Source organism: Schistocerca gregaria, chromosome 8 (genome assembly GCF_023897955.1).
Source record: "Schistocerca gregaria isolate iqSchGreg1 chromosome 8, iqSchGreg1.2, whole genome shotgun sequence".
NCBI lineage: Eukaryota > Metazoa > Arthropoda > Insecta > Orthoptera > Acrididae > Schistocerca > Schistocerca gregaria.
Window position 1 is genome coordinate 298472562 of NC_064927.1, and position 26726 is coordinate 298499287.

A 26726-nucleotide genomic window follows, 5' to 3' on the forward strand; every position below is an offset into this window, starting at 1 on the left:
GCATTATTTCCAAGTTACGACGCATAATGTCATTTGTGGTGGGCATTACATCTTGGGCCTGTACAGGCTTTTGGCGTGTCGTGTCCTCCTGCATATCGCCTGATGTTGCTTTGTCGACGGTGTCCCTGTATATTTTAGGTGGGAGGCAAGGAAGTTACTCAAAGTTGCTGATCCGGTAAGTGGACATCTGGTGCAAGACCATTTGCTTAACCCACCAGACCCCTGGATCTTAACCCTCTGGACTTTTATCTTTGGGGCCGTTTCAGGGAGCTCGTGTATCATGTTGCAAATGAGAACGCAGCACAACTACAGCAGCGAACTGAAAATAGCAGTGCAACTGTGCTGCCTACTAGTTGTAACATGTCTTTGTGCAACTGAACACCTAGATGATCATGACTATCTGATGACGGGTATATATCAAAATGTGTCAAATACAGTCACTGGTTTTTTTTAACTAGTGGCATTTCGCTTAGAGACAGCAATTTTGCAGCAATCATGTTAGCACAGGCAACGGGCTTGCCGCAGTGGATACACCGGTTCCCGTGAGATCACCGAAGTTAAGCGCTGTTGGGCGTGGCCGGCACTTCGATGGGTGACCATCCAGATGTCATGCGCTGTTGCCATTTATAGGGGTGCGCTCAGCCTCGTGATACCAATTGAGGAGCTACTCGACCGAATAGTAGCGGCATCGGTCAAGAATACCATCATTATGACCGGGAGAGCGGTGTGCTGACCCCACGCCCATCCTATCTGCATCCTTCTCGGAGGATGACACGGCGGTCGGATAATCCCGGTAGGCCACTCGTGGCCTGACGACGAAGTGCATGTTAGCACACGCTACATCCACGTATAGTGTACAGTTGCTTTTTGAATCACGCTGCACGTACAAAAAAAAATCAGTTTTGGCAAGAACCCTCTAAAGAGATCTGCTACAATGTTTGCCAGTCAACGTACACTGTCTACAAAAGAAACGATGCACCACGAAACAGTTACGCAAATTGGTAACCCATTGATATTCATTTTGTTATCGACGGAAAATGCAAAATTGTCTACTTTGGCGGACGGTGGATGAACGTGTGACGCTGTAGCGCAATTTCATTGCACAGGGGCAAGCCTAGTAATAAAGTGGCATATCACTACCAGTCATAAAGTCCCCGCCGACTTCATTCCGGTGACTCAGTTGGGTAGTAAATATGCCTCGCAGACAGGCGCATAAACAAGATACTCAGATATCAGCTTTTGAGGCAGGCCGTGTATTTGGGCCCAAAGAAGTCTTTTGGGCTAATCGACGTATCGCTCATGTGTACCCAGCGCACTATCAACGATGCTGGTAGCAATGGATGAGCCATGGCCGACCACAGCGTCAAGAAGGAAGCGGAGAGAGACGAAAGATCGACGACCGAGCATTCGTCAAAAAGGCACTCAGAGCCCTGCATTCATCATTATGCAACTGGTGCTCCAGTGACCAAAAAGACGATCCAAAGGCCGTTCACAGGAAGGCGGACGAGCTCACGGCGCCCCTTACACCAACTACCATTATTCTCTGTACACCAACCAGTTCGTTTGGTATGGTGCTGGAAGTATTCACCCTGGAATCTCATTGATCGAAGTAGAACTGTCGCCAGTGGTGAGTCTCGCTTCAAACTGAGCTCCAATGTCCAGCCATGACGTGTCTGGAAACACTCCAGACAGCGGTGGAATACCAACTTGATTGTCCCACGTTAAACTGCCCGTGCCCGGCAACCAGACATGGTCTGGGATGGTATCTCATTTCATAGCAGGACGCCTTTGGTTGTCATCCATGGCATCCTTATAGCACGGCGACACGACGACGATATTTTACGCCCCGTTTTGTTTCCCTTCACGGCAAGTCATCCTGAGCTGACGTTTCATCAACATAGTTGCCCTCCGCACACGACGAGAGTTTCTACTGCTTCTTTTGGTGCTTGTCAAGCTCTACCTTGACCAGCAAGGTTGTTAGCTCGCTCCCAATTTGCAACGGTCGGAGCATTATGGTAAGCGCCCTCCAACAATTTTGGGAATTTGAGGAAATAACGCACCCAGTTTGACAAAATTAGGCACCCCATCCCTCCAGAAGACATCCCACAATTCTATCACTCTATGCCAAGCCGAATAACTATTTTCATAAGGGGCTGAAGTAGATCAGATCGTGATTAACTTGCTTAATTTGTGAGGCTCTTGTTCTTGAATATATCATCCAATTTTTATGAAATAGTAATCATTAGTTTTTGTCTGTGCACGTACATCATATCAACCGATTTCCGTCTCCTTTGTGGTGCGTAGATTATGTCCTAGAGTGTCAACAATATATGACAAAATCCGTGAACACAGCTTAAAGAGAGAATTGGCGCACACTCTTTGACTGGTAACTAGAAAATGGAGATATAGCTACACCAAATCACAGTCCCTGCTTTTATGTGAAGCATACATGCATCATGGTCACGGTTCACTCCGTGATTCCCACTTGGTTGTGCATAACTGGTCCGAAATGGTTATTCGTTCCCGTAAGATGAGGCTGCACCCTCTCCACAATCCGCAGAATAACAGACTCACCATTTCTCAGTGTGTGCGGCTGGGCCCATAGACAAGCGGCACTTGCAACTTGCGGTAAAACTCCTCCAGAGCGAGCGAATAGCAGCCTTTCCTCGTGGCTCCATGGACCAACTCATTGACCACCTCCATGTCTCCACTGCCAAATACAGTGAGCATACCATAAGGGATCCGGAAGTATATCTACATTTTAACTTAGGCCTGATAGTGCCAACTTGGGCAATACTGCTGCACGCAGTATCCAGACACCTGGCTAAAAAAAACCATACAAGTTCGTGGCAGTCTCCATTGCTAACGCTGGAATTCAACATGGTGTTGGCCCACCCTGAACCGTGATGACAGCTAGCATACGTTCAATCAGGTACTGCAAGGTTTCTTGGGGAATGGCAGTACTGCTCCGAGGAGAGGTATCGATTTCGGTTCGGTGAGGCCAGGCACGAAGTCGGCGTTCCAAAATATCCCAGAGGTGTTCTATAGGACTGGTTATGACTCTGTGCCGGCTAGTCCATTACAGGAATGTTATTGTCATGTAACCACTCCGCCACAGGCCGTGCGTTAGGAACAGGAGCTCGATCGTCTCGAAAGAGGCAGTCGCCATCGCAGAATTGCTCTTCAACAGTAGGAAGCAAGAAAGTTCTTAAAACATCAATATATGCCTGTGCCTTGGTAGTGCCATGCAAAACAACAAGGGCTGCTAGCCCGCTCCATGGAAAACACGACCACACCATAACACCACCGCCTTCGAATTTTACTGTTGGCACTACGCACGCTGGCAGACGATGTTCACCGGGCCTTCGCCATACCCACACACTGCCATCTGATCGCCAAATTGTGTACCGTAATTCGTCACTCCACACAACTTTTTCCCACTGTTCAATCGTCCAATTTTTAATCTCCTTACATCAAGCGAGACGTCATTTGGCATTTACCGGTTTGAGGTTTGGCTTATGATCAGCTGCTAGACCACGAAATCATAGTTTTCTCACCTCCTGCCTAACTGTCACAGTTCTTGCAGTGGATTCTGACGCAGTATGGAATTCCTGTGTAATGGTCTGGATAGATGTCTGCCTGTTAAACATTACGACCTTCTTCAACTATTTGCGGTCTCTGTCAGTCAACCGAAGAGGTCGGCCTTTACGCTTTTGTGCTGTAAGAGTCCCTTCACGTTTACACTTCTATGTCACATTGGAAACAGTGGACCTAGGGATGTTTCGGAGAGTGGAAATCTCGCGTACAGACGTATGACACAAATATCACCCAATCACCTGACCACGATCGAAGTCCGTGAGTCCTGCGGAGCGCCCCTATAACTGGTCATTAGCGGCAGTATCCAACGAAATAGTTACATCGAGTGGCAAAAAACAAGAGCACACCACAAAAAAGAAGGAAAAACATGGTGAACAGCGTGAAGAAGGTCAGAACACAAAGTTGTGTATGTATGTCAGTAATAAAGAGGTAGTGCGATCTCCAGGCCAGATGAGAGGAAACGCAGATCACCAAATCGTAAGTAATTACTTTTTCACATAAATAATCGCGACGTGAATTGTTTAAATCTAAAAATAACAAAGCTGTGTCTTTATAGATCCCACTGATGATGCCTTAAAGCAATAAAAAGGCGAAAAGCGTCTGGGATAAATAAAATAAGAGGCAGCAGGAAAAGGCGGTTTTACTTACAAAACAAGTACAGACAGGATATACGCAATAGGTTGATCATTCAGTCAAACTACTTACGAGTCAAAGTGACAACAAAAGCTCAAGGCAAGTATTCAGTGACGTCCTCGTGTCAACAATTTCATGAGAACGCCACATTAAATTTTGCTATTCTCTCTCAGACAAGCCTGTTGTCTGTTGCACAATGAAACAGACATCTAACACCCAACCAGTTACTTCCCCATCAGCTTCTACTATTCTTCGAAGTGTGCAAATAATGGGCGAACTAACGAAGGTTTACTGGTGTGCTTTGCCAGCGAAAAGAGTGCAGCACCCAGAAAGGAAGAAGGAAACGAAATGAAAATTAATGGTTTGAGAGGGTAGGTGATGCTACTTCAGTGATAAAAACATATAGTCAAATATACGTAGAACTTATAATATGAGCCCGCTTATCAGTGCGACGTTGCACCAACTCTGTGCACTGATTTGGTTGTGAAGGACGCCATAAGGCCGATCTATTTCTCTCATAATGGAGACAGCCGCACAGCAGTTAAAACTCATACTTGTATCCTGTATACCGCAAATGGTACGGAGTTTACCTACGAGCTGGTCCTGATCCCTCACATGTTCTATACAGGACAGATCAGGCGATCATGCTTGGCAGTCTATGACGTGATTGCGTGACGTACAGTAGTCCGCTACCGTTAAGGTCAAAATCACCCAGCCAAATGAAGTTCAGCAAGTGAGTATCAGAGATGAGGAAGCGAGCGTTAGCAATCAGTATCTGTAACTGTAGAAAATGTTTTTATGATCAATGTGCGTGACGCATATTTTCTGAACTCTTTATGGTTCATTACAAATAAGTGTCTGGTGCATCGACGCTGATGGTGATACGTTGACATTCAGCATTTAAGGCCCTGTGGTGTGTCCACAATGGAATCTCTCATTGTTTAAGACTGAGATGGCGTGTTACCTGTTACAAGACATTGCAGGCATGCACCGAGGTGACGAAAGTCATGTAACACCTCCTAATATCGTTTCGGACCTCCTTTTGCCTGGCGTAGTGCACCAGCTCAACGTCGCACGGACTCAACAGGTCACTGGAACTCCCCTGTAGAAATATTGAGCCATTCTGCCTTTATAACCGCCAGTAACTGCGAAAGTATTGCTGGTTCAGGCTTTTGTGCAGAAATTGACCTCTCGATTATGTCACATTAATGTTTGATGGGATTCATGTCAGGCAATCTCGGTGGCTATATCATTCACTCAGACTTTGGAAAATGTTCTTCAGACCATTCTGTTTGGACGGGTGACATGACATCGTTGGTTGGGAACATGACGTTCTTGAATGGCTGCAAATTGTTTCTAAGTAGCCCAACATAACAATTAACAGTCAATAATCGATTCAGTTGGACCACAGAACCCCGTACATTCCCTGTACACACAGACCACACCATTATCTAGCAACTCTGGGGACCGCATTCCGCCGGCCGTGGTGGCCGAGCCGTTTTAGGCGCTCAGTCCGGAACTGCGCGACTGCTACGGTCGCAGGTTCGAATCCTGCCTCGGGCATGGATGTGTGTGATGTCCTTAGGTTAGTTAGGTTTAAGTAGTTCTAAGTTCTAGGGGACTGATGACCACAGCTGATAAGTCCCATAGTGCTCAGAGCCTTTTTTTTTTTTTTTTTGACCGCATTCAGGCTCTGGGGTACACAGAAGTCACTGCCATGGGCCTCGATTGGCTACCGTATTCTCCGGATCTGAACACTTGCGACTCCTTTTCGTGGTGCTATATTAACGACAAGGTGTACAGCAACAACCCCAAAACCATTGCTGATCTGAAAACAGCCATTCAGGAGCTCAACGACACCATCAATATTCTGACACTTCAGCGAGTCTATGCGGAACTTCGCTATTCGTCTGCGCCACACCATCGCCAATGATGGCAGGCATATCGAACATATCAAACCTAAATCTGAATATCTGTAGTGACGTTTACATGTTGAATGAAGTGTGTGTACACCGTAGTTTGTAACTAATTTACGTTTTTCACTTAGTCCAATAACGGTCACCCTGTGCTTCACAAATATAATGAACTAGATCCTCATCCCCATCTCAACCCGATAAACTATAATGGAATAGGACGCTCTCTACCTTAATGGACAAACTCTCCCTCAGAACCTGTGCACGTAATTCTTTTAAGGACCACATTCTATCTATAACCGCGCCAAACTTTTCGGCCAAAGACCCCTGACACAAAGGATAGGTCAGCTGGATAACAGTTTCCCACGAAATCTTGAAAACCTTAACAGGCTCCTCTTGTTTAACGGAAAACCGCAAAAAACCTAAGTAATTCCTGCCGCACGGCAACAGCAAGAGGGTGTATGCCATGCGCCACAAGCAGAAAATGATGGTCTTCTTAGCAAATCTGCCGGGAGTTTTTCTAGGTCATCAGGCAGGGATGACGGGTAGAATTCCTGACGCTCGCTAACTTCGGTTTCCCTGGACTCGTTAACCCACTGACCTCTGTCCAACCATAATGCATTTAAACAATCTGCAGATTGACCGTCCTGATACAAAGCCAGCCAATCTCAATTTTAAGCTGCAGATCGGTGATCACTGTTTTTAATCCTTCAACCATTGCGCAGTTTGTGGCTGCATTCAGTACACTTAGTCTCAGGATGGTTCAGTGGTTTTTAGGAACTGAAGGATTTGCTGAAGCTGAGAGAAAAGCGGCACATTATTCAAGGGTCATACTGACTCCACCATCACCTGGACGGTTGTCCCCATAGCACTCGAACTACCATCTTCAGTTCATAGTTCCAGGTAAAAAGGAACGAATCTGGAACGCAAATTTCAAAAACATCAGTAAATGTGTCTGAACAGGAAAGGTACAAAACAGAATATTAAACTATAACTAAATGTAGTAACACCAATGATGCTCAATAAGTTCCAGATCTTCACCTCAAAGACAACCACACACTGCTACAAGAATGGAACACAATGGCTGCGTCAGGCTGTTTGCGGTAGGAACAAATTCGTGTTACGAAATCTTTGTTTACGTCAAGGGAACACACTAAGTTAGATTTCTTAAACATCTACTGGGAAAACACCTCCAGTAGTTCTGACTAATAAGAAATAGAATATATTCCAATCATAAAACAATACCACATTAATTAACAGCAAACAGATTAAATACAATATTAAAAAAAATTTCCAGTGCAACACAGTAGCTAAAAATTCTTTCTCAAAATGCACTTTAACATTTACAATCAAAAATAGAAGTATATTCCACAAATAAGAACCGTATAAGAAAATTACTATACCGCCGGCTATCGAAGGTGCATGAGAAGCGCAAGAGAAATATCCAGACGAAATTAATGTAAAATACTGCGTACCGTATACTAGAAATAGTCATTGAAAGCCTTCATGAAATTAATAAATCTTCAATCTCCTAGCGTTTGGTCAATTCAAATACCAACAGTGAACACAAGGAGTAAGATTAGTGACAATTCAGTAGGCTGAGGCACACTTGCATAAACACATTTAAGTAAATATATCAAGTAATTACGAATGCGTAAGGGTTCAGGCTGGAGGATGGAGCGTTATGGTATCAGGAATGTTATGGTTTGGGGTATGGGTGGTCTCGACATTCTGGCAGCCACAACAGATCAACAAAAGTACGCATCTATCCCTGAGAAGCATGAAAACAAGCGGTTTGTTTTTCCTCAGCGAGACGGCATCCACCAGTAGGAGAATGCACGTGTCACACGGCTCGTGGTGTAAGTGTCTAGTTCGAAGAGGTCTAGGATGAGTTTACCGTCTCAACCTGGCCACCACCCCGCTGGATGTAAATCCACGACAATCTGTGGAATCTCACCGCGCCTAGGATTCTAAACCGTGACACACAGCGCAGCTTGTCACGGCGCTGGAGACACCGCGGCTCCACACCCATGTCGGTACCCTCGAGGATCTTCCTGTATGTCCGCGCTGCGAAAGCAGGCTATTCATGCTCTTGACAGATCGTTACTTTAATGTGAGTGGAACGTGCAGTATGCTCCATGTGTAACGAACGAGTGGTGTCTCAGGATAAGTGCTTGACAGTTATAGAGGCACTCATTTCTAAAATGATTGCATCACACTAGGTCGTCGGATTCTTCGATTCACTCTCGACTAGACGGATGACGAGAACTGAGATCGGGGCAGAGTTTACAGGCTGAGTGACACCACAAACCGTGTGGAACAGGTTACCGATAGCTCAGTTCAGATCCGAGTTGTCACGTGTCCTTTAACGCTGACACCGTACCATAGACAACAGAGCTATATATGGTGTTCCACCAATCAACTGGTACACCGAAGGCATTTTGTGTTCAGCGATGCGTTTCGCTTCCGTTTACAACGGCCAATCTGACGCTAACGCGTCTACAAACGACCTAATTAGAGGCCACGGAGAGCAGTGACTCTCGAAACCCAAATTTGCAGTTGTTAAAACTATTATATTTTTAGCTGATAAACAGGTCAACAGCTTCGATTCAGTGACTGCTGAACGAAGGGTGAGTGCTCACCAGTATATTGCGTTGTACCGGGTGGCTTTAATTGAACATTCCCTTTTTAATACGTTACGACACAGGAAATAACTACCGTACGAGTACCAGAATGGTAGCATTAATGTCAAGGACATGGGGTACAGTAATAATGTACAGTCAATTCAACTACAACATTTCTAATGTGTTGCTACGGTACATAATACCATTACGCAACGGTAACATTACTGCTCAAAAGGGGCTCAATATGGTGCCCATCCATGTCCAGAAGAGTCTGAAAGCGCAGGGTTTCATTCTGAAGAGCATAACGAAGCATGTCCGTAGGTGTGCTCGTTTCTCTCTTAATATGCTGCGCTTCAAATCAGCACAGGTATGAGTGTTCCACTGGTAAGCACTGTCCTTCGGGTAGCCCCACAACCAGAAATCACAGAGAGTGGGATCTTGTGCGGATACCATTTGAGAATGTTTCGAAGCACCTTCCGTACAGTGGACCATGGGACGTTCAACTGCGTTGATACAGCACATGCACTGCCTGACGTACGGGAATTGCGTGCAGCGTTGTCTGCCATAGCCACAGCGATTTTGTGAACCACCTGTGGTGCAACCGATCGTCGGTCTCTTCCCGGAGCGATACCGAATTCTCCAGTTGATTCGAACTTCTACATCATGCCGGTGGAAAAAGAGGACCCCTCTGTAGTCCTTTCGGGCGGTGATATCCTCGAAGTGCAACTGCAAAACCCCTGTCTTTTTGATAATAGAGCTTCTACAGTAATGTCCCCCTCCTGTTGTGAAAGCTCGTGTGACATGTCAACAAGTGCACTGTGACTGAATCACGATGACTGGTCATGGCAACTGGTGGCCATAGTTGCAAATGGACGATGGCGCTGTGACGCATGAAAATCATGCACCCCATACTCTGGATGGTAATTAGTTTCCATGTTATAACGTGTTAGGTAGGGTAAGTTTAATTACACTCCTGGAAATTGAAATAAGAACACCGTGAATTCATTGTCCCAGGAAGGGGAAACTTTATTGACACATTCCTAGGGTCAGATACATCACATGATCACACTGACAGAACCACAGGCACATAGACACAGGCAACAGAGCATGCACAATGTCGGCACTAGTACAGTGTATATCCACCTTTCGCAGCAATGCAGGTTGCTATTCTCCCATGGAGACGATCGTAGAGATGCTGGATGTAGTCCTGTGGAACGGCTTGCCATGCCATTTCCACCTGGCGCCTCAGTTGGACCAGCGTTCGTGCTGGACATGCAGAAAGCGTGAGACGACGCTTCATCCTGTCCCAAACATGCTCAATGGGGGACAGATCCGGAGATCTTGCTGGCCAGGGTAGTTGACTTACACCTTCTAGAGCACGTTGGGTGGCACGGGATACATGCGTACGTGCATTGTCCTGTTGGAACAGCAAGTTCCCTTGCCGGTCTAGGAATGGTAGAACGATGGGTTCTATGACGGTTTGGATGTACCGTGCACTATTCAGTGTCCCCTCGACGATCACCAGAGGTGTACGGCCAGTGTAGGAGATCGCTCCCCACACCATGATGCCGGGTGTTGGTCCTGTGTGCCTCGGTCGTATGCAGTCCTGATTGTGGAGCTCACCTGCACGGCGCTAAACACGCATACGACCATCATTGGCACCAAGGCAGAAGCGACTCTCATCGCTGAAGACGACACGTCTCCATTCGTCCCTCCATTCACGCCTGTCTCGACACCACTGGAGGCGGACTGCACGATGTTGGGGCGTGAGCGGAAGACGGCCTAACGGTGTGCGGGACCGTAGCCCAGCTTCATGGAGACGGTTGCGAATGGTCCTCGCCGATACCCCAGGAGCAACAGTGTCCCTAATTTGCTGGGAAGTGGCAGTGCGGTCCCCTACGGCACGGCGTAGGATCCTACGGTCTTGGCGTGCATCCGTGCGTCGCTGCGGTCCTGTCCCAGGTCGACGGGCACGTGCGCCTTCCGCCGACCACTGGGGACAACATCGATGTACTGTGGAGACCTCACGCCCCACGTGTTGAGCAATTCGGCGGTACGTCCACCCGGCCTCCCGCATGCCCACTATACGCCCTCGCTCAAAGTCCGTCAACTGCACATACGGTTCACGTCCACGCTGTCGCGGCATGCTACCAGTGTTAAAGACTGCGATGGAGCTCCGTATGCCACGGCAAACTGGCTGACACTGACGGCGGCGGTGCACAAATGCTGTGCAGCTAGCGCCATTCGACGGCCAACACCGCGGTTCCTGGTGTGTCCGCTGTGCCGTGCGTGTGATCATTGCTTGTACAGCCCTCTCGCAGTGTCCGGAGCAAGTATGGTGTGTCTGACACACCGGTATCAATGTGTTCTTTTTTCCATTTCCAGGAGTGTATGACCACCCAGAACATCCTGTCGTTGTACTTTTCAACATGGTATCAATTGCGTGCTCCAGCAGGATGTTTCAAGTCGTCACACTACAAATTCGTTGTGGAACTTACAGATCCCTTCGTGGACTGCCCGATCGCTTAATTTTACACTTCCATATCACGTCTGGGATGTGATGGTGAGAGGTGCTTTTACAGTAGTCTCCAGGCAGTAATCTTCAGGGGCACAGCATGTGTTTTGGGCGTGGCAGTAAATTTCTCAAGATGGTATTCAGACGGTTTGCTACCATGTGACGACCAATACAAGAATGTATTTGTGCCCCTGTGATCACACCCCCATATAAAAGTTGATTATGGACATCACTTTTAAACGAATAGTCGTTTTTTTTCTTCCAGAAGACCATGTGTTGGTGGTTGCACTTGAGGAATAATAAGAGGTGTTCTGTGAAACCTTCAGCGTCACCTTCATGAGTTGAAGAAGCAGGCTATGCAAGGCACGGGACATTGTCCGTTGCCACTCAAGGATTTCCTTTACGTTGCGATGAGCCCCCAGTGCCTCAGAGGCGTGAAACACAGCTGTCAATACGACATATTTTAACTGAATATATTTCGTATGACAACCTAAGAACAGATCTGGGTCCCGCACACGACTTGTCGTCAGTTTTAACTGATAATGATGCGAGTGTGATTCATGATCTAAGATTTTGATTGATGTTATGACTTCTTCTCATAACACGGGGTGTTCGATTTTAACAGAGTGTCTGGGTCATATATTATATCTGTCATCCAGCCACCGTCATGTGTCCATTTTTAACGGTTCTATAGTGGTATTTTAAACCTTGATTTTACTTAGTAATTGTCCTGTGTTTTGTCTGAATTCTGTTGTTGGTTTTCTATAAACTTCATAATGTCAGGGTTTCTTTCAATAGATATGTGCGGATACAACTTGGCTTTAAGCCTGATTGTCCATCCTCGATCGTTATTGTTCCAACCAAGGACGCTGATCACCTCGCCGCTTAGCACCCTTATTTCATCATAACCTCTGTTGCGATGGAAGTCTTCGCAAAACTTGATAAATACAGAAGTTTTCCTTCATGGTATAGCGCTTGCTATTGCCCTCAGTGAGCTTCTGAAGTACTGTCTGTGAGAGGGTTTAGGACCAAGTCCCATATCAATCTTCCATACTCTTAAAGGAACTCATATATCACATCCAGTCAGCATAAAGAGCAGACCGGTCAGTTGTTGGGCGGCCACAATAATCCCTCATCTGGGAGGGAGGGCGTTTCGGTGGGCTTTTCGTAAGTCTTGGCGTAATTGGAATTGATGGTACATGCAATTACAATGCGATGCATGCTACTTAGTCAACATCGTAATTGTTTGCTATAACGTTACCACCTGTTTCCGATAACTGGCAATGCAGTAACATCGTGGTTGAGTAGTGCAATGTTTTTCGTGCAGCTTTGTGTTCGACACTTGGACGTTCTGACCCTAGCGCAATTTTTTTCTTGTTTTGATGCAATTTAATGCAAATGTATAGCTGCAGAAAGGTTATGTAATTGATCTCCTAGTGTTGGCAATAAAAAAACTGCATCGAATAGCGGAACACGTGACTTTTTGGAAATTGTTCTGAGCCTTCATCACCTTGGGCTCCAATCATCGTATAACTACTAATTGTTCGAAGGGGTTGGTGGTAATTCACCTAATTTTGAAAAGCCATGCTTACCTTGGATTCGAGTGATGACGGTTGCAGCAATATGAGGACACGATGACCCTATATACACTTTCGATAATTGTTCTGGATCTTTGGCAGCACTGTCTCACAGTAATTCGAAGAGATACCTCTAGAAAAATCAGAGAAGAAAATCGTACACTTAGTTCAGCGCTCTCATGGGGCTCGCTTAACAGCAAGATAATGATCAGCAACACAGTGCCTGAAATGTGGGCTCCTCATTCAAAGGACTGCAGCTTAGGTCTGGCTACTCCCATAAATTTGCTGATAGGTCCATCGCTGTACTCCAGAACTCAATACTTGTGATTTGTTGATTAGAAGATAGGATGGTAGCTATTAACACAAAGCCGTTAACCACCACTGTGTCTTGAAGCCTTGACGTATAGCATTTAAGCATTGCTCGAATAGACGTTACAAAAAGCCAATACCACAGCCTAATCCCTCATCTTCTGCTGCCCTGACTCCATTCATGGTGTTCAAACTTTTTGCCAGGCAGCGTATATTTCATGCAAAGGAGACATGTTACGAAAAACATTGTATCTTAACGCTATTCCTCGTTAAACTGCACATCGACAGAAAGTTTCCGTAGTAATTAACGTAACAGCTAACACGAATAAAGCATTATAGCAATAACGCAGTAGCAGGCAGAAATATACGGTCATCTGTCAATATAACGGAAACACGCAATAGACATTGTGTGCGGAGGAAACCTTGACCTTTGCAGACAAGTACTGAGTTCAGAAAAACAGATATGAGAGATCTTTTGCCATTATCTGCTGCGTACATATTGCGCTGTTATTAAAAGAAATACCTACCCGTGGAGTTTTATTTACTTCGCCGACTCCTGCAGTGATTCCACATCTATGAGAGTGTCGGTTTCCTTAGTGTTTTCATTTGAACTGTTTGCAGGTAGCTATTTCATAAAAAATCCTCTACCACGTACGGAGAAACGCGAAAGATATCTCCGTCACTGTGAATTCATAATTATGAGACAAACTTTGTATCCTATTCACCACTTTTCCATTTTGAGATACAACCTAAACTATTCATTGCTTTTTCAAAAAATTAAAAAAAATGGAGCAGGATTTTGGAGGCTGTTCGTCGGTTATTCAGGATTCGATACAAATCATTTGGTCAAACGTTTATTACAAAATTTCATTCGGGAAAATACTGGCTTACAATTTAAAGCCATTTAATAAAATCCAAAGTTTTCGAACAGCCTCTTATCCTGAACTAATTTACTGTTCGAAAACTTTGTGTTTAGCCTTAAATTATGTATACTACTTCAGTTTTGCGACAGTTAAGTAGCAGTAATTTTTTTAATTTTTTACTGGTTAATCATAGTTTATAGTTTATGACTAATTTATGAGACTATTTGATGATGACTGTAACAGGAACTGATAAATGTGCAGCTAATTATGTTGCTTTTTGTTTATTTTTTATACTTTCTCTTACAAATTATGCATTTTTGTAAGTATCCAATATTCAGGCAGCAAATGCAAATGCAAGGTTTGTCTACAAAGCAAAAGCCAATTAAGTACAGTTCTGGCATATGAGTATATGAAGCTCTTGCTCCTAGGCGAGACTGTGCCATAAGCGTGCTCTAGACACTGTCTGCTTATCATTACAGGTACATCTTCACCATCGTCAGCTATCTCATCGGCGTCTTCATATTTGCCACCATAGTGGGTAAGTCCAGCAGCATACGTCACGTTTAGCGTAGATTCCTCATTGCTGCTGCCTCTATTACACAGACACCATTGCCTCTCCGAAAATCCGTTCCTCGGTTTCGCGCTAGCATATCGGTAGGTGAATTAACTTTCTTTTGTAGATGTCTTAACTATTTATTTGATAACATTTTTACTGCTCTTAACTCTAGAAATTTGTTTAAACTATTCGTTTTGAATACACACAAATAAATAAATCATATTACACTTAATTCTTAAAAACACCCCAAGCTACAACACTTCTGTTTTTATTTATTTTATTTTCTTTCTCAACGTAGTTTGAGCACAATTGAAAAAATATCATCGTTATAAACACTAAAAAACGTTATTACATGTGTGCTGACGGCCGTTATGACCGAGCGTTTCTAGGCGCTTCAGTCCGGAACCGCGCTGTTGCTCCAATCGCAGGTTCGAATCCTGCCTCGGGCATGGATGTGTGTGATGTGCTTAGATTAGTTAGGTTTAAGTGGTTCTAAGTCTAGGGGACTGATGACCTCATATGTTGTCCCATAGTGCTTAGAGCCATCTGAATCATTTGTGTACTGTTTGGTTCCATTTATTTATTCTACGAATAGTTTCATAATACGAGGGTGGTTTGAAAAGTTATCGCAACGGAACTGACAAAGAGTAGTTACATCACTGAAACTTATTTTATTTTTCAATGTAGTGTCCTTTTAGATTAACGCATTTGGTCAACGGTGTTCCAGTGCCTTGATCCCATCTCGAAAAAGAGTTTCCTCCAGCCTGCAAAACAGTTGCAAACTCCGGCTATCGATTCATCATTTGAAGTGAAGTTCACCAAGAAACACTTTCCGTTTTGGTAAGAGATGGAAGTCTGACGGAGCCATCTTATCAGGTGGATAAGGCGGTTGTGGCAACAATTTATACCTTAGTTCGTGTAACTTCGCCATGGCGACGGAACATGTTTTTGATCCAGCGTCAAGAGCCATTAGGCAGATAAAATTTTCATTTCTAATTTTTCAGTTAAAATGTGATATACGCTTTCAGATGACATCTGGCAAGGAGAGCAATTTCACGCAGTTTCAATCGGCGATCCTCCGTGACCATTTTGTGCACTGTTGCAATGATTTTCGGAGTAATGACCCATCTCGGTCGACCACTGCGCGGATCACCTTCTAAGCTCTTCCGAACAAATTTAATTTCATTTCTCCACCTGGCAACTATTGAATATGAAGGAGCAGTCCCCCAGTGTATTCTGGAAATCGGCATAAATGTCATTTGCTTTTATACCTTTCTTTACGAAGTACTTAATCACTGCTCGAATCTCGTTTTTCTCCATCTTCGTAATCACTACACGGGAACAAAAACTGAGCCACTTCATCGCCACAGCTCTCTTCCAAGAGTACTGACGAGTCACGTGTTTACAGGCAACAGTTCAGTGAATAACAAGTGGGCAACCCGTTGCGCTAGCGCTGACCTTTCGTGGTGATTCCGAGAACTTTTCAAACCACCCTAGTACCTTATTTACTTTAAGTCGTAGGATGGTTTTTGCTTTTGTTTCAATATGCGATATATTTTCGTGACACAAGCGCACAATAAGATGGCGTAATGTTTTGAATTACGACCAAGGTGCAAAAGTTATGTTTTCTCCTGTGTTCAAAAGCAACTGCAGGCCGAACAGCGAACGTGAGTACATGACCAATTACGTAACACCCTATTGGACACCAAGACTGTATTCAGCACACTACCGCAGTTCCCAACAGCCTAACGTTGACTTACCTGTGTTGACTTTCTCATATTTGTTAATAACAGGTACTCACACAGTTACAAATGACATGCTGTATTCCGAAGTAAAGGCAACAAACCACAGAAGATATGCCGGAAATAACGGCAAAAAAAGGAAAAATCATCTGACTTGAAGTAAATAAGGTATTATGAAACTATTCATATAATACAACATTAGGAATCAAGCAGCAAACATGTAATAATGTTTTGTAATGCTTATAGCGATGCTATTTTTGGATGTTTTAGAATAAAGAAAAGAATCCACTGGTGATGGCGATATTTTCGCTGAAACCAGGTTCCGAAAAAAAATCAAAATAAAAACAAAAGTGCTTTGCATCGGGGCAGACCGCACAAGCCTATGTTGTTGTTTTTATGCAAACAAGGGCGTATGAAAGAGTTTCAGGATAAAACGATTGTAGGCACAAGATGTAAAATGTGACGTACACCTAAAAACATGAATCCTGTTTCAGGAACGACGGTATAAATCAGTACCCGAAGAAAGCAGTGTCACCTTATTGTCTGAAAAAAATGTACCTTTTGATATTCATTACCACTTCTCTTTTCCTACACTCATGTAAAATTCTTTTTATTAATTTGCATAAAATAAAAACTTATTTTCCTCAAGCTCTAACACATTTAAATTAAGCAACAGTACCACGAAAAGCGTACTGGGAAATGCAGACGGAAAATTCTATAGACGATATTACTTTTCGTAGCGCATAACAGATACGGCATTTGCGCAGTTTCTGCGTGTAAGTATTTTGCAACTGTAACATCGGGCTCTTGAAACTGTGGGTCAGTAGTAGACAGCTAACAGCTGATGTATTTACAGCACTGTTTCCTTTATTTTTTTTTTTTAAGCCAACAAATATTTGGTGAAATGACTGGCCTAATAGTAATAAATAAAATACATTATTGCAACATTTGACGCACCTTTGAAAGACGCTCGAAACTATTTAGAGCAAAAGAGATGCAGATTGACAATTTGAAGTTCAGTGTTTAAATTAGAATATTGAATTTTAAAGAGTGCTAGAAGACATCTGTTAGATGTATTACGTAGATTGTTCACTCTCCAGCTCTTGTATGGCCTGAAGATCATTCAAATGCCGTCAAATCTTTCTCTAATCTGTTTTACTTCCTACTTTTATTTATTTATTTATTTATTTATTCATTTATTTTACCTGGCAAGATTAGGGCCTTCAGGCCCTCTCTTACACCTAACCAGGCATACTCAGATTGAACGAGTTACAGTTTCTACTTAACATTAAGGACATATAGCCTATTATGCAGTATTGATGTTAAAGAAAAAAAATAGATATCATAACAGTAGTACAATAATAATTATAACAATAAAAAATAATTATAACAATCAATAATAATAGTAATAATAATAATAATAATAGTAATAGTAATAATAATAATAATAATAATAATGACTATGTATATGAAAGTAAACATACTTTTCTTTTCTGAATGTCAGTCACATTGTTAGTTGGGAATTTTCTCGTTATGTTCTTGCAGCTTGTGAGTTATTCTCATCGAGCAGAGACATAAGGCGATAGAATGGGGTGAAAGAGATATATAAGAGGTAGATAGGTTAGAGGAAGAGAAATAGAACGGTAAAATTCGAAGCTGTGATGGAGAGGAGAAAGAAAGAGATGGGAGGGGCACAAGAATGGTGGCTATACCGTCCCTAATACGTATGTTTTGAGTTCCCTCTTGAATGTTGAGTAGTTCTGGATAAGACGCAGATCACAGGGGAGCGCGTTCCATAGTCGTATGGCTGAGATGGAGAATGACACGGAGAAAGATTTTGTATTATGTAAAGGTACAGCCAAGATGACAGACGTATCCGATCTGGTGTTGCGATTGTGGAATGATGATAGGTGTTTAATGTGAGAAGATAAGTATTGGGGGCACCAGTGGCTAAGAAATCGATGAAGTAGGCACATCGTGTGGAGATCGCGTGCCGTATGTGGGCGTATCCAACCTAGCTGGGAGTATGAAGGACTGATATGATCATACAACCGAATATTGCACACGTATCTAACGCAAGCATTCATCACTAGCTCGAGGCATCTAGAATTTTCACTATTTGTGCCGTGTTGAACTACATCGCAGTAGTAAAGATTAGGCAAGACTAGTGTTTGGACTAATTTTTGTTTAACATGGGTTGGAAATATTTTTCTAAATTTTTGAATTGCATGTAGGGAGGAGAGCGATTGCCGGCAAGCTGTGACTGTTTGTTCTTCCCAGTTTAGGTGTTCATCCAAGATTATTCCAAGGTCTTTTACTGTTTTTTGGTATGGTAGTTGGGTACCATTGAGGAGTATTTTAGGGACTGTTTCGCGAAAGTACCGGCTGATTAACTTTGGATGAGATATAAGTATGACCTGGGATTTCTTGGGGTTTAGTTTTAGACCTAGGTTCTGTGCCCATCGAGAAACAGATCAAAGATCTGCGTTCATACTCGCTACTGCGCCAGAAATGTTCTTGGGGCTTGCACTTATGTACAGTTGGATGTCGTCGGCATAAAGATGGTAGTTGCAGGAGTGAATCACTGAAGAAATATCATTAATGTACAGTGAGAAGAGTAGTGGACCAAGGACGGAGCCTTGGGGAACTCCAGAGCGCACGCTTTTCCATGATGACTTTTCCGACCCACAGATGACTTGTTGACTTCTGTTTTTGAGGTAGCTGTCGAACCATTGTATTGCGCTGTTTGAGAAATTCAGCTGTTTCATTTTAATTAGTAATATATCGAAGTCAACTGTGTCAAAAGCCTTGCTAAAGTCAAGCAGTGTTAGGATAGTAGCTTCACGTCTGTCCATAGCATGTTTAATGTCATCAGTTACTTTGATTAATGCCGTTGCTGTACTATGGTGCTTTCGAAAGCCTGACTGATATTCGTCATGGATGTTATGAGTTTTGAGATAATCCGTCAGTTGTTCATGGACGATGTGCTCTAGGGCTTTAGAAATTGCAGGTAGTATGCTGATCGGCCTGTAGTCACCTGGCGACTTAGGGTTGTTAGTCTTGGGTATAGGCTTAATTAAACTTTGCTTCCACTCAGTAGGATATGTACTACTGACAAGAGACAGGTTGAAGATGTCTGTGATAACTGGAATAATAGTGTCTACGACGTTCTTAATCATGCCAATGCTCACTCCATCATTTCCTACTGCCTCGGAAGAGATTCTCATAATTGCCTTGTGTACTGTGCCGGTAGTGACATGTTTTAGGAAAAACTTGTCTCTCGAGAGATTAATATCTTGGGGCTGGTAATTTGTCGCTGCGTGGCAGTTTGCAGCTGTTAAGAAGAAATCGTTTAATTCTTCTGCAGACGCTTGATAAACAGAGTCAGATCTTCGCCTCCCTATACCGAAACTGCGCAGCTTTTTCCACAGTGCACCAGGTTTTGATATGCCGCATACGACAGAGCGGGCATGTCTGATTTTGGCATTCCTCACGCTTTGCTTGGTTCTGTTTCGGAGTTTCCTATAAGCTTCGTACGCCTCGGGAGTTGGGTTACGCTTGAAGGCCCTATGTGCAGCATCACGTTTATTCATTAACTGACGTAATGCAGTGGTGAGCCACGGAGCGGGAGCTCTCTTTACCTTAACAGTGCGTTGAGGAGCATGTTTATCATACAGTGCAATAATTTTGCGACATAATTGCCGAATTTTTTCGTCTAAAGTCGGTTCATCGCTTATATCATGCCAAGGGATGTCTGAGAAATCCTTTTGAAGAGCGTCATGGTTAACATTTTTTAAGTTTCTAATGAATCATTCAAAGAAATACTTTTTGTTAAATATGTAGACGACGCCACACTGCCGCTGGATAATGAAGATGACCTACAAAGAGAAAAAGAGTTATTTGGTAAGGTTCATGAAGAATACCGTTTCAGAAAAGAAGACCAAATCAGTGGCTTTCGAAGGGAAATATCATGTACGGACAGTAATTGTGACCGAGAATAGAACAGATTCGATTTGTATTTACATTGTGACGCTACATTTGAGTATGACGAAGACGTAGAGCAGAATTAGCGAAGTCTGGGTATATATGTAGAAGAATAACCGAGATTTTATAAGACAATGACAGCACTAGTGTTCTTGTCTACGAAACTGATTTGTGGGGTACAAGTAAACTTCAAGGAAATCGCATACAACGGTCTCTAAGAACAGCAAAGGAGTGCACAAGAGGCGACAGATTTCGAAGTTCGGAAACTGGTGAAAAAGTGAATGTATTAAACACCGTCAATAAAATACAAGGAAATAAGATAAACTGGAGTGAACATTACAAAAGAATGAGTGAAGAGTAGAAGATTTAAGCCAGAGAAGAAAACAAGTAAGACGGAGAGAGGGTTGGGTCCCTTAACAGGCAAAACAAAATAAGGCCTAATGCTTTTTTTTAAAAAAAAAAAAGTATAATTTGTCAATTTCCGGCTCTTCGTTTGGCTGTGAAAATTGTCACCAAAATCCATTGTGTGATTTTTAAGGGGTCTTGTTTTCGTTCCAGTCAAATATTCGCGAAGAAGGTGCAGCTCCATTCAGGCGTAAAGTATGCACATCTGAAGCGTGTCTCTGTCTACTTATGTGTGGAATGTGCTGTGTCTTTTAGCTGAACTGAAATTTGAAACTCATAGTTGACTGTTACCATATACGTAGTCCTCCACTGTGTGGTAATGAAATGTGTACTATAGGAGAGTGGCAACAACTATGCGACACAATGGATTCCAGAAGAAATGATGTGATGACATAGAGAAGAAGATTCTGGAAATTCAAGTGCGCATGTTATGGATGGTTGGATGGTTCATTGGTTTTGGTGAAGGGGATCAAACAGCGAGGTCATCGGTCCCATCGGGTTAGGGAAGGGTAGAGAAGAAAGTCGACCGTGCCCTTTCAAAGGAACCATCTCAGCATTTGCCCGAAGCGATGTAGGGAAATCACGGAAAACCTAATTCAGGATGGCCGGACCCCAGATTGAACTGCAGTCCTCCGGAATGCGAGTCCAGTGTACCAGCCACTGCGACAGCTCGCTCGGTCCGCGCATGTTATCCAAACAACTGTTGTTGGTAAGTGAGCATGCATATTTCAGCACATTTCTACCATCTTCAATGAATACATTTACTCAGTTGTGTAAAATGGGAATACGTTTTATGTAGTAATAATTATAACGAGATCAGGCCTAAAACAATTCATATGTGTTGTTATTATTACCTAAGTTTTTTACATTGTTAAGTTTTGTAGGAACTTCTTTACATTATTGTATATTGTTAGCTCATCATCAGCAACTAAATAATGTCATTATGGCTCTGGTTGGCGAGTAAATAGGTCACTTAACGTATAAACCTAATTACGTAGGGCGAAAAGTTTAGCAACTTTATTTTGCGATTACTTATAATTAGTTTCGAAATATCTGTTGTGATCTGCATGCTCATCTTTCATGAAAAATCACACACAAATAACTACAACAGACAAACTGATTTAGGCCTAACTTCCTTAGGGTAATTACACTACTGGCCATTAAAATTCCTGCACCATGAAGATGACGTGCTACAGAGGCGAAATTTTTCCGACAGAAAGAAGATGCTGTCATACGCAAATGATTAGCTTTTCAGAGCATTCACGTAAGATTGGCGCCGGTGGCGACACCGACAACGTGATGACAAGAGGAAAGATTCCAACCGATTTCTCATACACAAACAGCAGTTGACGAGCGTTGCCTGGTGAAACGTTGTTGTGATGCCTCGTGTAAGGAGGAGAAATTCGTAACGTTTACGACTTTGATAAAGGTCAGATTGTAGCCTAATGCGATTGCGGATTGTCGTATCGCGACGTTGCTGCTCGCGTTGGTCGAGATCCAATGACTGTTAGCAGAATATGGAATCGGTGGGTTCACGAGGGTAATACGGAACTCCGTGCTGGATCCCAACGGCCTCGTATCACTAGCAGTCGAGATGACAGGCATCTTATCCGCACGGCTGTAGCGGATCGTGCAGCCACGTCTCGATCCCTGGGTCAACAAATGGGGGCGTTTTCAAGACATCAACCATCTGCACGAACTGTTTGACGACGTTAGCTGGAGCATGGACTAACAGCTCGGAGACCATGGCTACGGTTACCCTTGACGCTGGATCACAGACTGGAGCGCCTGCGATGGTGTGCTAAACGATGAACCTGGGTGCATGAATGGCAAAATGTCATTTTTTCGGATGAATCCTGGTTCTGCTTACAGCATCATCATGGTCCCATCCGTGTTTGGCGACATCGCGGTGAACGCATATTGGAAGCGTGTATTCGTCATCGCCATACTGGCGTATCAACCGGCGTGATGGTATGGGGTGCCATTGCTTACAAGTCTCGGTCACCTCTTGTTCGCATTGACGGCACTTTGAACAGTGGACGTTACATTTAAGATGTGTTACGACCCGTGCCTCTACCCTTCATTCGATCCCTGCGAAACCCGACATTTCAGCAGGATAATGCACGACCGCATGTTGCTGGTCATATACGTGCCGTTCTGGATACAGAAAATGTTCGACTGCTACCCTGGCCAGCACATTCTCCACATCTCTCACCAATTGAAAACGTCTGGTCAATGGTGGCCGAGCAATTGGCTCGTCACAATACGCCAGTCACTACTCTTGATGAACTGTGGTATCGTGTTTACGCTGCGTGGACAGCTGTACCTGTGCACGCCATCCAAGCTCTGTTCCACTCAATGCCCAGGCGTATCAAGGCCGTTATTACGGCCAGAGGTGGTTGTTCTGGGTACTGATTTCTCAGGATCTGTGCACCCAAACTGCGTGAAAATGTAATCACATATCAGTTGTAGTATAATACATTTGTCGAATGAATACCCGTTTATCATCTGCATTTCTTCTTGGTGTATTAATGTCAATGGCCACTTGTGTATTATTTGCAACATATTTACATTTTGCAGAAGTGAATGAAAGTATTCACTAATGATGGGACAAAAGTGCAAAAACAAATGCGTTCACTTATAAACGACAGTCATTTGCATAATAGACCTATCTGCATCCCCATAATTTTGCCTCCAAACGCGTCTACTTCCAGAGCTTCAAAAACCAGTTACGAATAAGGAAGATGAAGATTTGCTTTGTAATAATTGAGGTCTTTGATGAAATACTGAACGAAGAACGCAGTGGCTCAGGGTGAAGCATAGACGAAACGGTATTTTTCGCCGAAGAGTGCAGGCCAAAGTTTAGAGAAAGGCAATGGTTACAAAGTAATCGTCGTTTTGCTTAGTGGTTGGGACACTGGTTACATTGAGTACAAAATCACACCGAAGATGATAACGACGCAGACCAATAATAAACATGATATTCTAGGGTTGACTGAAAAGTAATTCCTCCACCTTCGTAACTCTTCAACAGTTGGCAGCATTGGTATTCGGCAGGTATTGGCATGTTCCGTAGCCTCTTCTCTACGCCTTCAGTTGGCGGGAAGCCTTAGCATTGAACGGTTGTGCTATTACAGTCTAAAGTATGGAACTGTGCAATGACGGTCGGTCAATGCGATTTAAGGGAGTTGCAGTCAGTGAATTCTTGACATCAAAAGGTGTCATCCCGAAGGAGATTCATCAGAAAATGAAAACCTTTTATGGTGATTGTGTTGATGTGAGTACTGTGCGTCATTGGGAGAGTGAGGTTAAAGATGTTGAGGCGGGAACGTCTCACCCGCGTGGCAAACAAAGGGTTGGACGTCCTGTGACAGCAACCACCGAGTTTCATAAGCAAAGTGTTGACAGATAGATTCAGGACGATCGTCGTATTACTCAGAGAGAAACTGAAAGCACAATCGGCATTTCACAAGAACGTGTGAGTCACATTATTGCTTTGCTTGGCTATCGGAAGATCTGTGCACGATGGGTACTCCTGAAACGAAAGCGCACAGACTTGAAATTTGCCCGGAACTTCTCTCGCGTTGCGAGAATGACAACGCACAGTGCTGACATCAACACAATCATCGTAAACTGCTTTCATTGTCTGATGACTCTCCTTTGGGGTGACACTTTCTGCTGTCAAGAATTCAATGACTGCAAGTTGCTTAAATCGCACTGACGCACCGTCTGCACAGGTTTCCATACTTTACACTGTAGCAACACTACCGTTCAATGGTAAGCTTCCCGCCAACTGGAGCTGTAGAGAAGAAGGTATAGAACAAACCAGTACCCGCCACATCGAATGCTGTCAACTGTTGAAGGATTACCAAAGTGGAGGCATTACTTTTCAGTCAGCCCCTATAGGATGCCGGTAAGGACTGTGATGTTATTGTCGTGTAACCATTCCGCCATAGGCCATGGGTTTTGAATAGCTACTCAATCGTGTCGAAAGATGTAATCGCCATCCCCGAATTGCTCTTCAACAGTGGAAAGCAAGAAGGTGCTTAAAACATCAATGTGGGCTTGTGCTGTGACAGTGCCTCGCAAAACAACAAGTGGTGTTAGCTCCCTCCATGAAAAACACGAACAAACCATAGCACCACCGCTCCGAATTTTACTGTTGTCGCTACTCACGCTGGCAGATGATGATCACCGGGAATTCGCCATACCCACACCCTGCCATCAGATGGGCACATTGTGTACCGTGATTCGTCACTCCACATAACGTTTTGCCACTGTTCAATCTTCCAATGTTTATGCTCCTTACACCAAGCGAGGCGTGATATGTGGCTTATGAGCAGCCACTTGACCATGAAATCAAAGTTTTCTCTCCTCCCACCTAACTGTCATAGTACTTGCAGTGCATCCTGATGCATTTTGGAATTCCTGTGTGATGGTCTGGAAAGATGGCTGCCTATTACAAATTACGACCCTCTTCAACTGTCGACGGTCTGGGTCTGTCAGCAGACGAGGTCGGACTGAACGCTTTGGTGCTGTACGTGTACCTTCCCGTTTCCACTTTACTATCACATGGGAAACAGTGGACCTAAGAATGTTTAGGAGTGTCGAAATCTGGCGTACAAACATGACACTAGTGACACCCAATCACCCGACCACGTTCCAAGTCCTTGAGTTCCTCGGGCCGCCTCATTCTGCTCTCCCACGATGTCTAATGAGTATTGAGATCGCTGATATGGAGTACCTGGTAGTAGGTGGCAGCCCATTGCACCTAATATGAAAAACGTATGTTTTTGGGGGGGTGCGGATACTTTTGTTCACATAATGCATATTCCACAGCAGGAATGAATTACAAAGACACCAAGATTTAGAAGAGGTCCACAAGGCGACCTCGATCGCATACAAAAAAAGCATACCTATGCGAGGCCAGTACTTCAATTACAAGCTAAACCTGCATTGAAGAGTATTATGAATCCAACATCACATGTGGAGACAATCCTCAATGTTCTGATAAGCGATTTTCTTCATTTTATTCCTTCGATCTACATTTCCATATACACCCATGTTCTGCAAACCGCTGTGTAATGCATTGCTGAGGATACTTCACAATTTACAAGTTATTAGGACTTGGTCCCGTCCCAGTGATATGTGGAACGTGCAAAGAATGGTTTCTTAATCTCCTTCGTGCGCTCTAATCATTCTAATCTTGTCTTCGCGAACCTTACGGGAGCGATATGTTTTACAATATCTCAATATTCATCACTTACAGTTGATTGTAGAAACTCTGAAAGGAGGCTAGAACCGTCTCACACTGCAGTTTTTTCAGCCTCTCCGTGGTGTTCACACATTGGTCAAACATATCTGTGACCGTTTGCGCTGCCCTTCTTTGTATGCATTCATTTTACATCTACGTAAATACTCCGCAAGGCACCGTACAGCGCATGGTTGAAGGCAGCACGAAGCAATACTACTCATTTCCTTTCCTATTCCACTCGCAAATAGAGCAAAGAAAAATCGACTGCGTGTAAGCCTACGTGCGATCCCTTATTTCTTCGTGGTCCAGACGAGAAATTTATGTTGGCGGCAGTAGAATCTTTCTGCAGTCACCTTTAAATGTCATGTCTCTAAATTTTCTCAATAGCGTTCTTCGAAAAGAGCGTCGTCTTCCCTCCAGATATTCCCATTTGAATTCAGGACTTACGAGCGGATGTGGTGGGCAAACCGTGTGCGTCCTGGTGTGGGCGATGGTGTGTCGAATAAGAAGGCGACACACGTAAGCTCAGACAGAATAACGTGGCTTTTTTCCCATAATTCTACCGCTAATGGCACAAAAGCCTGAATTTACGGCACCTGGAGACTACCGACAGATAACCAGAGGGCGTGCTGCCCTGAAGAGGAGCAGAGCGCTATGGGTAGGTCGGACGAGGACTGGCTGAGAAGAAAGCGAGCGGTTGGAGCCGCAGCCTGCTCACCAGTGTCCCTAGTGTACTCCAACGTGACCAATTTTG

General features: G+C 43.9%; 1 protein-coding gene and 1 pseudogene across 1 annotated transcript in view; both read left to right on the top strand.

Moving 5' to 3' along the window:
* The window catches only part of LOC126285155 (cyclic nucleotide-gated cation channel alpha-3-like), an 884508-nt gene that overhangs the window by 590687 nt on the left and 267095 nt on the right, over positions 1-26726 (top strand). Inside the window, exon 11 of the mRNA XM_049984467.1 lies at positions 14511-14569. Within this exon, the coding sequence (XP_049840424.1) occupies positions 14511-14569 (59 nt within the window). The remainder of the gene's footprint in view (positions 1-14510; positions 14570-26726) is intronic.
* On the top strand, positions 507-623 carry LOC126285618 (5S ribosomal RNA; annotated as a pseudogene).